Genomic DNA, 12,659 nt, shown 5'->3' with positions numbered 1-12,659 from the left:
AAGTTTCATGATCCTAGGAATAAGCGTTCTTCAGTTATCATCCGGAAACCATTTTACTATTTCGGGTCACTGTGATCTTGACCTTTGACCTAGTGACCTGAAAATCAATAGGGGTCATCTGTGAGTCATGATCAATCTACCTATCAAGTTTCATGATCCTAGGCCTAAGCGTTCTTGAGTTATCATCTGGAAACCATTTTACTATTTCGGGTCACCGTGACCTTGACCTTTGACCTAGTGACCTCAAATCAATAGGGGTCATCTGCGAGTCATGATCAAGGTACCTATGAAGTTTCATGATCCTAGGCCCAAGCGTTCTTGAGTTATTGTCTGACAACCACCTGGTGGACGGACCGACAGACCGACATGAGCAAAGCCATATACCCCCTCTTCTTCGAAGGGGGGCATAACAAAAAATACCATAAAAGCGGTAAGTGTTTCCCTGATTAGCCTGCCAAGACTGCAAAAGCTAATCTGGGACGACACGTAACGCACATGCATTAAGTCCAGTTAACCCAGAAAACGACCCAAATTAGGAGAGGAGGGAATGGGACCATGGGTGCTGAAGTAATATGTAACAAATTTCTTACCTATAAATGAGTATATGGCTGTGTTTCTGCTCTTTTCCTGCCTGGTTTTCATGTTAGAGATCTCAACATCAATTTTGTTATCCAGGGACTTTAAGTTCTTTTCTGTTTGAGCCTCCTGAAACATCAGAAGAACACCAATGGATCCTTGCTATTATAGACTGGGGGACATATTGTTTTTGCCCTGTTTGTTTGTTGGTTTGCGTCAAACTTTAAAATTGGCCATAACTTTTGCAAATATTGAAGATAGCAACTTTATATTTGACATGCATGTGTATCTCATGGAGCTGCACATTTTGAGTAGTGAAAGGTCAAGGTCATGCTTCAAGGTCAAAGGTCAAATATATGGGTGGGGGGCAAAGTGTTTCACAAACACATCTTATTAAAAACTATTGTTACTTGGAAACAAACAACCATTTTATAATATACATACTATTATATAAAACATAAGTAAACAAACATTTGATTAAAACCATTAAAACTAAGTCTGGATGATAAAATACAAAATGAGACCCAAATTTCAATTCTCTTCCTTGATATTGTATCGAGGTAAACATGCTGACAAATATTCATTAAGAATGACTTATAAATGTGGTCTCTTGAGTGGCAGCATGTTTTTTCCTGATTTTATCTGATGACCTTTTTTTTGGAAGCTTTGATTGGAAGCTTAATATATTACTGATTTTATTGGTAAATGACATGTTTATGTGTTTATATATAAAATACTTCCTTTAACAATTAGTTCAATTACTTGATATATTGCAAGTACATTACAAGTAATGCTTTAATTAATAGAGGATGATAAAATACATGCATACAATTATACAGAAACAAAAACACATTAATGGCTTGTTGTTATAATTTTTCATTAATTGTAACAAAATAAAATCATCTCTTTTGTTCACTATAATGTTTTAATTACAGGTAATATTCAATTAGATTTTCAAGTTAAGTGAGTAGCAAATTCTGATCTGATTGCATAATAAACTAGAAATGGCGCGGCAGAGGCCGACGCGTATCCCCACGCCGCATGTTTGACACAGGGGCGCCCCAGGGTTGGTAATGGGGCCATGCATAGTTGAGATTGACCGTATTGTCATAAGAGATGTTCAGTATAAATTTAAAGTAATTCAATGTAGAAATGAAGAAGTTAATGTAAAATAACCTAAAAAATGAGTGAAAATCTATACCCTAATTTCTCCTCCTCATCCTGCTCTCCAAACAAATTTCCCACTTGAACATTTTGACAGATTTTCAGTAATGAGTCTAAAATTATATTGCACAAATTGAAAGTTTCAGCCCCTTTATAGATTCTTGTGGCTCTATTCCATGAGTTTCTCATGCTTTTTATGCTTGACTGCATTCTATCTCTTCTCTCATATACAGGTGTCCCTTTGCGCCAATATTTTATAATCCCTTGTTGGCGTTGCTCTGGAGAGCGGCGACTAGTATGTAATGCATTTTTTTTTTCTGCTTATGGGAGGAGAAGTTATTTTACGGATCAATGTATATATTTTTGTTTTAAGATTATCTTGCATAGTGGTGATTTTTTGTGTAAATTGGTGTAAATAAGTACTGCTTTTGTGCCTATCACATATATTTCAACATTTATTGCCAATAATGCAAAGCTAATTGTTTTAATTAATAACTGATCCGCAACTGATCACAGGGGAAAGATCACAGGGACTGGGCAAATACGTGAAACTTTCTGGTTTTGTATAAAAACAAAACATAATCAAAATATATTTATTTTGTGGTTTTTCTAATTTGCTTATTTAGTAAAGAATCAATGTAATACAATGTTTGACAACCTATCGGGCAAGCAAGTTTATTGGAAGGCGTAGTGGTACGAAAACATACAATATATTAGTTTATTAATACATATAATAACGATCGCTATACATGTACACAACTTGACCAAATAGCAGTACATAAATGATGTCAGCCGGAATAGCTCAGTTGGGAGAGCGTTAGACTGAAGTTGTTTACGCAACAATCATCTAAAGGCCCCCGGTTCAATCCCGGGTTCCGGCACGAACGGAACAGTTCGGCGGCTGACAATTTTTTTCAGTCAGGTTAATAAATATAATAAAGCTTTATTTTTTGTAGACATTTTAAAATCCATTTTACTACAATTGGACATTTTATTAAAATTAATGGATGCCGCGTGGTGACAACGTGAATTAAAATTTCTTACATCACTTTAATATCTTATAAAAATACACGTGTTTTTATATTAACAAATAAATGCAAACAACACATCTATTATCCATGTATTTTTATGGTTGTCTATCATAGGCCCTTAGTACTATCCCTACCACATATAGAGCGCAAAGCGCGACACGTATTAATGATTGTAACAATGAGTTGCTATAAAGGAAGCAGCCGCTTATCAAGGAGGAGCTGTGTCCCAGCAACCTGTTTCCCTAGAGTCAAGCACTCCTCGGATTTTTTTTTTTAAGAACCACATATAGAGCGCGAAGCGCGACACGTATTACTTTCCAGGTGGTATGGACCCTTTTGCATTATCCAACCATTACGTCCATAGATATCTTCCTTAGAATTTGAGAAAATTTGAAATCGTTGTTCGAAGTCCAAAATTTTCATCCAATTGTTCCCAAACTTGCACAGGTGTTTTTTTTATCAATGAAGACCCAACCCAAACTCTATATGAGCAATATCGGAGCATAAGTCCAGAATTATGTCTCTTTGAATTTAAAAATAAAAGTAAAAAACTGCTTGGTTAGGTGATTATGTCAACATTTTTCATCAGATTCTTTCCAAACTTACAGTGTCTTCATATCAATGAGCATTTTTACCTCATTTAAAATGAGAAACATCGGGACAATAAGTCGAGAATTTTTTTCTATTAAATTTGACAAAATAAACTATTTCCACTTGTTTAAAAGATTTCACAACTTTCATCTGAATCTCTCCAAACTTGTTAAGTGTTTTTATATCAGTATTACTCGAACCCTAATGAAAATGATGAATATCAGAGCTATAAATCTATTATGATCTTTTACTGAATTTCAAAGTGTTTTCATATCAATGAGTACTCAACCCCTATCGTAAATGAGCAACGTAAGAATAAGTTCAGAATCATCTCCCCTTGAAGTTGAGAAAAATATGAAATTACGCTTACAAAATGAAGCAGATTTTTTAAAACCTACAAAGTTCTGTTCCATTAATGAAAACTGCACACGGATGCCAGTAAAAAAAAAAGGAAACCAATGTAAATAAAATGAACTATGAAATATTTGAGGGTTACAACACAAAAACATAGATAATGGTTATATGGGAGTTATAACACAACATCATAAATAATGGTTATTTGGGGGTTATAACACAAAATTATAGATAATGGTTATACCAGTATCTTTTTCTATTTTGTTTAAAATAATAGGCCAATATATTAATATTTACAGTAGAAAAAAATTTTTCCATGTAACTTCATTGAGTGCCTTTTACACTGAAATTCCCGACGCCCTTTGATGCTTTGCATCAATACTTATCTTGTATAAACATTAGATGGATGAGCTAAACCATTTCACAGATGATTAACACAAACAATTGAATACTAAATACATCTCTGCGCCACTACTGTGTAACTCTATGCGCCACTTTGGTTTATTTATTTTTTTTATATCATTTGGCAGGTTATTTACTTACCTCCCTTTAAAGCTTATTACTTCCCTTTTATTTGTTTTTTTTATCTTTGACCTTGAAGGATGACATTGACCTTAACCTTTAACCACTCAAAATGTGCAGCTCCATGAGATACACATGCATGCTAAATATCAAGTTGCTATCATCAATATTGCAAAAGTTATGGCCAATGCACCATACCAGGGGCATAAAAATAAGTGAAAATCTCTGACCCAGCCCCGCCCCAACCCCCATAACATTTGACCCAGGGGTCAGATCAAAATTCCGTCACTGTCACTGTCGCACATATGCTCATAGCTATCATGTATGTAAGTTTCAAGGTTCTAGTGCTAATAGTGTAGGAGTGGCCAGGGCGGACGGACAGACGCACATCACCACAATATCCCCACTTTTTCTCCGAAAAACGTGGGGATAATAAGCAATAATTTTAAAGACATTTCATGCAGAGAAATTTATTTACAAAAAATAATTTTCTTTATTAAATCAATTGGTCATATATATCAAGTCAAAATACAGCATATGTAAAAATAAAGTTCTTATTATAATTATAAATATTGTTTTAAATTTTTAAATGCACATCTTCTCTTTTTAGATTAAAAATTATCTTTGTTCCAATAGTCAAGACACATCTCTATACATGTAATACAAATTCCTGTAGTTATTTAATTAATTAGCAATTAAACAACAAGGACACAAAATTTGTGTGATTATACGTACCTGGACTTCAATTTTGTTATTAAGTGACTGTTGATTCTTTTCATTTAATGCCATCTGGAAAAAAATAAGGGAAATGAGATATATCAGCTTAGATAATTAAGTTCTGGGACAGAAACAATTTTTTAAGCCATGTTTGCCCAACCTCATTCGCTCAATAGTTTTCGTTCTGAAGATTGTGTTTCTTATTTTCATAAAATATAAGAGTCTTACACAAACTTCAAGGGCCATTATGATTTAAGTGGGTCCCTGCATATCTGCTGCTTTAAGGTTTATGACTATCTCATGTTCATACAGTGTACTGGAACAAATACAACATACTGTGCCAGTCTGCCTAAATAAATTACAGTTATAAAATTTGCAATACATAATATTCAAGCAATATATTACAAAATATTACAATTAATAACAAGAGGACCATGATGGCCCTGAATCGCTCACCTGACTAACCTTGCCACATCACATGATGGCCCTGAATCGCTCACCTGACTAACCTTGCCACATCACATGATGGCTCTGAATCGCTCACCTGACTAACCTTGCCACATCAACTTAAATTCTATCAGCCCATATACAATCCCAAGCCAGATTTCATTAATAAATACATTCTGACACAATTTCATTAAGACGTGATGAAAACTGTGACTTCTTTCATCTACACAAGGTTTTACAAGCATTGGCCTGGTGACCTAATTTTTGACCCCAGATGACCCATATACGATCAGGGCTCCCCCTGGCCCAAAAATTTCTATAGCCAACATTTTAGCCAAATTTAATTTTTTTGTAGCCAAATTTTAGAAACTGTAGCCAAAGTTTAGCAAAGCATTAGGAACCACCTGTTGTAAGTCTAGGCTAAGGGGTGTAAAAGAAGAGACTACAAAACAAAGCTTTAATATGTTCTATAATCATCATGTGTGCATAACAAAAATAAACAGTTTACAACAAACCATTTATATTAGTACAAACATCATTACTCAAGCATATGTTCATAAAATAAGCATATGATAAATTTACATTACATGAGCACATGATATCCTGAACATACATTTAAGCAGAAGGCCATAATCCACATCATGTGTGCATAACAAAAAAAACAACAGTACAACAAAACATTTATAGATATACACACATCATAACTCAAGCACATGTTCATAAAATAAGCACATTATAAATTTACATTACATGAGCACATGATTTCCTGAACATACATTTAAGCAGAAGGCCATAATCCACATCATGTGTGCATAACAAAAAAACAACAGTACAACAAAACATTTATAGATATACACACATCATAACTCAAGCACATGTTCATAAAATAAGCACATTATAAATTTACATTACATGAGCACATGATTTCCTGAACATACATTTTAGCAGAAGGCCATAATCCACATCATGTGTGCATAACAAAAAAAACAACAGTACAACAAAACATTTATAGAAATACACACATCATAACTCAAGCACATGTTCATAAAATAAGCACATGATAACTTTACATTACATGAGCACATGATATTCTGAACATACATTTTAGCAGATGGCCATAATCCGCCTCAACTTCAATCCAGCCCAAATCTTGAAAGCATGTTTAAAATCAAACTTTTCCATTGGTGGGCTGTCTATGGACAAAATCAACAAGTTCTTCTAGTTTTCAATTTTAATAGAATTTCTGAGAGATGTTGAATGTCAATTCCCTTTCTACCGAGCAAATTAACTACATTCTCATATATGATCTCTGCATTTGCTCTTTGAAGTCCAGCCATTCCAAATTCATCAGTTTCCAAAAGTCTAACATAGGTCACTAAATTTTGCTTCACTGAAATGTCTGTACTCTCATCCATCATGATACTGTACTTGCATGATGTCTGTATCTTCTGGAGAAGATCACTCCTCAGAACGTCTGCCATACAGTTTTGAAATTCGGACACACTGGAGCTGTGTTCATATGACGTGTGGCAGTCAACTGGAAGGTCATTGAGCTGGGTTGCACCCTGAAAATATATTAATACAAATTTGCATCCTGAAAATATAATTTATGATTTCAAGTTTATTTTGCTCAATATTTGTAGCAAACTTAAACAAAATCAAATTTTATCAATCAATTTAAAACAAATCAAATTCGTTTTAAAGATGTTTTATTTATTTTTTTACCTGCAAGACACACAATCTGTTCCAGCGATAATGCTTGAGTATGTTGTGCAGCAAAGTACACATTAGTCATAGCCGACACTACAGCTGCTTCACTTTTGGATATTGCTGCAGCCTGCGCATTTGTCATTGATGTTTTCATACTTCAAGCTTGTGAGGCCTCTTTGTGATCTTAAACAAGAGCACTGAATAACGCTCGGCTGCGAAAGCTTGTCAGAATATTTTTTTTAGAGGTAACAGTGACCTTGACCTTTGACCTAGTGACCCAAAATTGGGTGTGGCGTGTAGAGCTCATCAAGGTGCATCTACATATGAAGTTTCAAAGTTGTAGGTGGAAGCACTTTGATTTTAGAGCCAATGTAAAGGTTTTAGCACAACGCCTACGGCGGACGGCTGACAGCGGACGACGAGCTGGCTATGACAATACCTTGGGTTTTCTCTGAAAACAGCCGAGCTAATAAATGAAAGCTTGTCAGAATTTTTTTTTCTTTTTTTTTTTTTAGAGGTCACAGTGACCTTGACCTTTGACCTAGTGACCAAAAAAAGGGTGTGGCATGTAAAACTCATCAAGGTGCAGCTACATGTGAAGTTTCAAAGTTGTAGGTTGAAGCACTTTGATTTAAGAGCCAATGTTCAAAACCTTAACAAAATGTAAAGGTTTTAGCATGACGCAGATGGCGCACGGCGGACGACGAGCTGGCTATGACAATACCTCGGGTTTTCTCCGAAAACAGCCGAGCTAATAAACAAAATTAAATATGCTAAATTTCAAAACAAAAAGCTCATTTTGAAAAGTGTCAATATATATTTATTATCAACATAACAAAATATTATTGTTATTTTTAATATATTATTAATTATATAAAAATTGTTCATGTATATTCATTTTAATATTGATTGTCCTTCTTTTTTATTACCTTTTGATTTTTAGTGTTTTGAAATGTTGTCTTTTTTCAACATACATGTACTACACCCAAAGTGAATGAATTTGATTTTTGAAACTGTATGCATACTTTGCAATACATCGTTTTTGATTTTGCATTATAGTCTAACCACTGGAATTCCGAACGCCAAACATCTTTGAATGATCTATTATCAGATTTGATTTTTTTTTAGACCGTGTCTTTAGATTGGTCAGAGTCCAAAGGACCCTTATTGCCTATGGTCGCCATAATGGCAGTTGCAATTTCCGACACTTTCGCCGAAAATGTCAAGGGTTTTATACCCGTTCATCTACACATGTATGGTCCTTCATAATTGTAACACATTTAGCCTTTAATCATTACAAACATTACGAACTTCTCGAAATTAAAATCAATTATCAACTTCTTTACTTATGTTCATTGTGTGACTAAGTTGATAATTCGCTAACGGCTTTTACTCAAATTGATTGAAATTGGCAGCAATCTTTAATCTTTAATCAGATGTAATTGTTTATTTAAGCAGATAAGATGTACGATTACACCATTGTTTTGTTATCACACCAGTCATTTTCCTTTGTCTCGATGACCGGTTCTGACCGGTGTTAATGCCGACTGAGTATCAATTTTTCGGGTCAATAACATGGCAATGTATTGAAGCACAGTTTACAGCTGCAAGAGTTTATTATCTAGGACGGCATTTGTCAGGAAAAAGATCGTTATTATTTTATTTGCTTTATTTGCTAAATTTTCGCCATTGGCGAATCTGGCGAACGGCAGCGGGAGCCCTGTCACGATTTAAAATCAGTTATTATCAGGATAAACATTCTGATCATATTTCATTAAGATCAGATGAAAACTATGACCTCTATTGTCTACACAAGGTTTTTCTATTATTTGACCTAATGACCTAGTTTTTGACCCCAGATGACCCAAATACAATCCCAACCCAGATTTCATCAAGATAAACATTCTGACCAAATTTCATAAAGATTGGATGAAAACTGTGACCTCTATTGTCTACACAAGGTTTTTCTATTATTTGACCTAGTGACCTAGTTTTTGAACCCAGATGACCCAAATACAATCCCAACCCAGATTTCATCAAGATAAACATTCTGACCAAATTTCATAAAGATTGAATGAAAACTGTGACCTCTATCGTCTACACAAGGCTTTCACAAGGTTTTTCTATTATTTGACCTTCCGTAGTTTTTGACCTCAGATGAACCAACTACAATCCCAACCCAGATTTCATCAAGATAAACATTCTGACCAAATTTCATAAAGATTGGATGAAAACTGTGACCTCTATTGTCTACACAAGGTTTTTCTATTATTTGACCTAGTGACCTAGTTTTTGACCCCAGATGACCGAAATACAATTCCAACCCAGATTTCATCAAGATAAACATTCTGACCAAATTTCATAAAGATTGGATGAAAACTGTGACCTCTACTGTCTACACAAACAAATTGTTGACGGACACACATACGTACATGTACGCACGCATGCACGCACAACGGACGCCCGACATCACACGGTCACATAAGCTCACCATGTCACTTCGTGACAGTTGAGCTAAAAATGGTGATGAAGATTATGATTGTGATAAAAGGAATGATGATGAATACATAATATAAATTAATCCATCAAAAATGATCAATTACAAAAACACTTTGTTCCAATAGTAAAAAGACGTCTCTATAATTAAAACTCCAATATTGAATAATTAATTAGCAAAAAAACAGGGTTTTTTTCTAGCCATTTTGGGAAAAGGAGTCTGGTAGATTTGGGATTTTTGTAATCAATAAAATTGCAAATTTGGGAATATTTAATCGCAAAAAAATGAACCATATTAATTAATTTTTTTAATCAACAAATATTGACACATCAGGCCTTTTCCTGGCCATTTTGGAAAGAAAAAGATCATATGAATTATAGTTATATACTTTGTTAGATGTTTGTTAAATAAAATTGCAATATAATAAATATAACACAACCTTTTTCCACACAAAAAATATATAAAAAAATTGGAAATTGGGATTAAAAAAACAAAAATCGGTTTGGGATCAGGTCCGTTTTATGGTCTTTTTTTTACTAAGCAGAAAAAAACCTGTTGTGAGATGATGCTTACCAGGACTTCAATCTTATTATGGAGTGACTGCAGATTCTTTTCATTTAATGCATGCTGGAAAGAAAATCAGAGAAATTAGAAATATCACTTAAATTATTAAAGTTCAGAGACAGAATCAAACATTTTAGCCATGTTTGCTCACATTCATTATTTTGACAGTTGTTGTTCTAAGAAACTCACAAATCCTAAGGGACATTGTTATTTGTTTAGTTGGCACCATCTTATTTGTGGCCCTAAGGTTTATTACTTTCTGTTGAATGTTTTATCACTGCGGGGAATCACGTGATCACAAAAGTACATCGTAAGCACAAAATGGCGGAAAAAGCTCTCGCTTAATGACGAAAATCAAAGTATTCTCATATTTTATAATATCTAAAATAATGATAACTATGCGCAAAGTACTCGCTTAGTCTCCTTATGTACTCTGGTAATTGTCGTTTTTCTTAGATTTCTGTAGTTTTCTCAAACATTCAGACACAATAAACAATGAAAATTGTACATCTTCTTAACATACTTTATTTTGACGCGTTTGCTATTCGAGATGACAAACAAACAAATAAATACAACAGTTTTTGCTTTCTAACATGCTTGGAATATTTTGTACAGGGTTTTCCACGTTGTTTGAGCTTTTTTGGATCTGTGGCGAGTAATTTGGAAAATAGTACATCGTCTGAACGTTTTTTGTTTGTACATCGTCTGAACGATTTTGAGTACATCATCTGAACTGCTTCTGTTTGTACTTTTAATGCGATGTTTATCATAATAAAATTGTAATAACATCTGTGATCAGCCAATAACTTTATTTATAACGCTAGTATTCTTTTAATTTTACTACAAAAATCAATAGGCAAACAAATCCTTCATGCCCATCTGTGAATGTGTGTTTATTCAATGTGTTAAAAATGTATTTGCTGTTATATTGTCAACTGTATGCTTATATATTTAAATTTCAGAACTGAGATCAGATTGTACTACACAAGGTCCAAGAAGAGTTTACCATGTATGCCAACAGCAAATCGATTAAGGTAATGTTCTCTCTACATATCGATGGGCAAATAAATTAAGCCCTCAATATGAAGTGGACAAATTACACTGGATTGCTTTTGATTGTTTCATAGTGAGAAATAGACAACAGTGAACGGAATGTAACAAGCTTCAGTAAGGGCAATTTTATAACTGCACTACCATGACCACGAATATTTGTGCTTAGGTACAGCTGGCTTAGTTTGGAAACGTCACCCGGGCGCAAATCTCTGTGCAAGACTATTATCCAGGACACGATATAGGGAGGTCGACGCCGAGGCCGTCAGATGAAAAGCTGGATGGATAATGTAAGAGTGGACATCCCTTTCTATGGATGAATTACTCTAAGCAGCACACAACAGACCTGACTGGAGAAGGATTTCTGTATTGTTGCCCCTCATTCCCCCAAACAGCCGAACCGGTCGAGGGATTGATGAGAAAATTATCACCGTGATATGACTTTAATAAATCTTGAGAATGACTGTGATTAAGAATTTATTTAATCTAACAGTCATATATATGAATTTGTGAACATGCCAATCTATGTACTGTATATGAGCATAATCTTTACCTCTCTGCCTATGACATAACCAATACAAAGCACTGGAAATTTAGTTTAGTGCAAATACAAATTACATTTGTTACATAAAACATATAACGTTCAGTTTCTTATTTTTTGCTCACCTGAGCAAAAGGTGCTCAAGGTGTGCTTTTAGCATCACCATTGTCCTTAATGCGTCGTCAACATTTTTCCTTGGTAGCACTCTATAGGTAACATTTATTGCTTGATTGTCATGAAACTTGGTAAGAAAAGTTGTCCCAGTGATATCTTTGTCGTGTTAAAAACTTGGTCACACCAGGTCAAAACCTAGGTCACTTGGTCAAAATAAAGAAAAATATTGTTAACACTAGAAATCACATTTATCGTTCAATCTTCTTGAAACATGGTCACAACGTATGTCTTAATGATATATCAGCTTTCTTTGAAAATGGTTCAGGTTCATTGAAAAAGATGGCCGCCAGGGGGGGCATATTTACTCACATGGCTATAGTAAAACCTTTTTTACACTCTAGAAGTCACATTTATACTTCAATCTTCATGAAACTTGGTCCAAACATTTGTTGTTATGATACATCAGCTTCATTCGAAAATTGTTACGGTCCGTTGAAAAACATGGCCACTAGGAAGCGGGGCAGTTTACCGTGTATGGCTATAGCAAAACCTTGTTAACACTATCGTTTATAAAAAAAAATATTGCTGCACTGATGTTGTCTATTGGAACTTATATCTGACAATGAAGAAAATACACAAAACACTAGTTGTAATGCATAAAATGCTGAAGTGTACAAATGCATAATTTCAACATTGCGCTAGGCTATCAACAGCAGTATATTCTGATAGGAAGACATTCATGTACCGGGTATAATAGATATAAAATAGATAATAAATATAA

The 12,659-nt window shown here is 34.3% G+C and overlaps 3 protein-coding genes and 1 non-coding gene across 5 annotated transcripts in view; 1 reads left to right on the top strand and 3 right to left on the bottom strand.

The window, feature by feature from the left end:
• The window catches only part of LOC127845729 (mitochondrial calcium uniporter regulator 1-like), a 276,089-nt gene that overhangs the window by 9,249 nt on the left and 254,181 nt on the right, over positions 1 to 12,659 (bottom strand). The gene's annotated exons all lie outside the window — the stretch shown is intronic.
• LOC127845723 (ryncolin-2-like) overlaps positions 1 to 12,659 on the bottom strand; it is a 265,737-nt gene that overhangs the window by 86,501 nt on the left and 166,577 nt on the right. The gene's annotated exons all lie outside the window — the stretch shown is intronic.
• The window catches only part of LOC127845730 (coiled-coil domain-containing protein 90B, mitochondrial-like), a 39,707-nt gene that overhangs the window by 8,101 nt on the left and 18,947 nt on the right, over positions 1 to 12,659 (bottom strand). Inside the window, exons 6-8 of the mRNA XM_052376838.1 lie at positions 10,183 to 10,236; positions 4,974 to 5,027; positions 591 to 705 (exon numbers count right to left, since the gene is read on the bottom strand). Coding sequence (XP_052232798.1) covers positions 591 to 705; positions 4,974 to 5,027; positions 10,183 to 10,236 — 223 coding nt within the window. The remainder of the gene's footprint in view (positions 1 to 590; positions 706 to 4,973; positions 5,028 to 10,182; positions 10,237 to 12,659) is intronic.
• Trnaf-gaa (transfer RNA phenylalanine (anticodon GAA)) lies at positions 2,532 to 2,621 on the top strand. The gene is given in 2 exon segments: positions 2,532 to 2,568; positions 2,586 to 2,621. It is a non-coding gene; the product is annotated as a tRNA-Phe (tRNA).

This window comes from Dreissena polymorpha, chromosome 9 (genome assembly GCF_020536995.1).
Source record: "Dreissena polymorpha isolate Duluth1 chromosome 9, UMN_Dpol_1.0, whole genome shotgun sequence".
In the NCBI taxonomy this organism is placed as follows: Eukaryota; Metazoa; Mollusca; class Bivalvia; order Myida; family Dreissenidae; genus Dreissena; species Dreissena polymorpha.
This window is presented reverse-complemented; position numbering and strand designations above follow the sequence as displayed.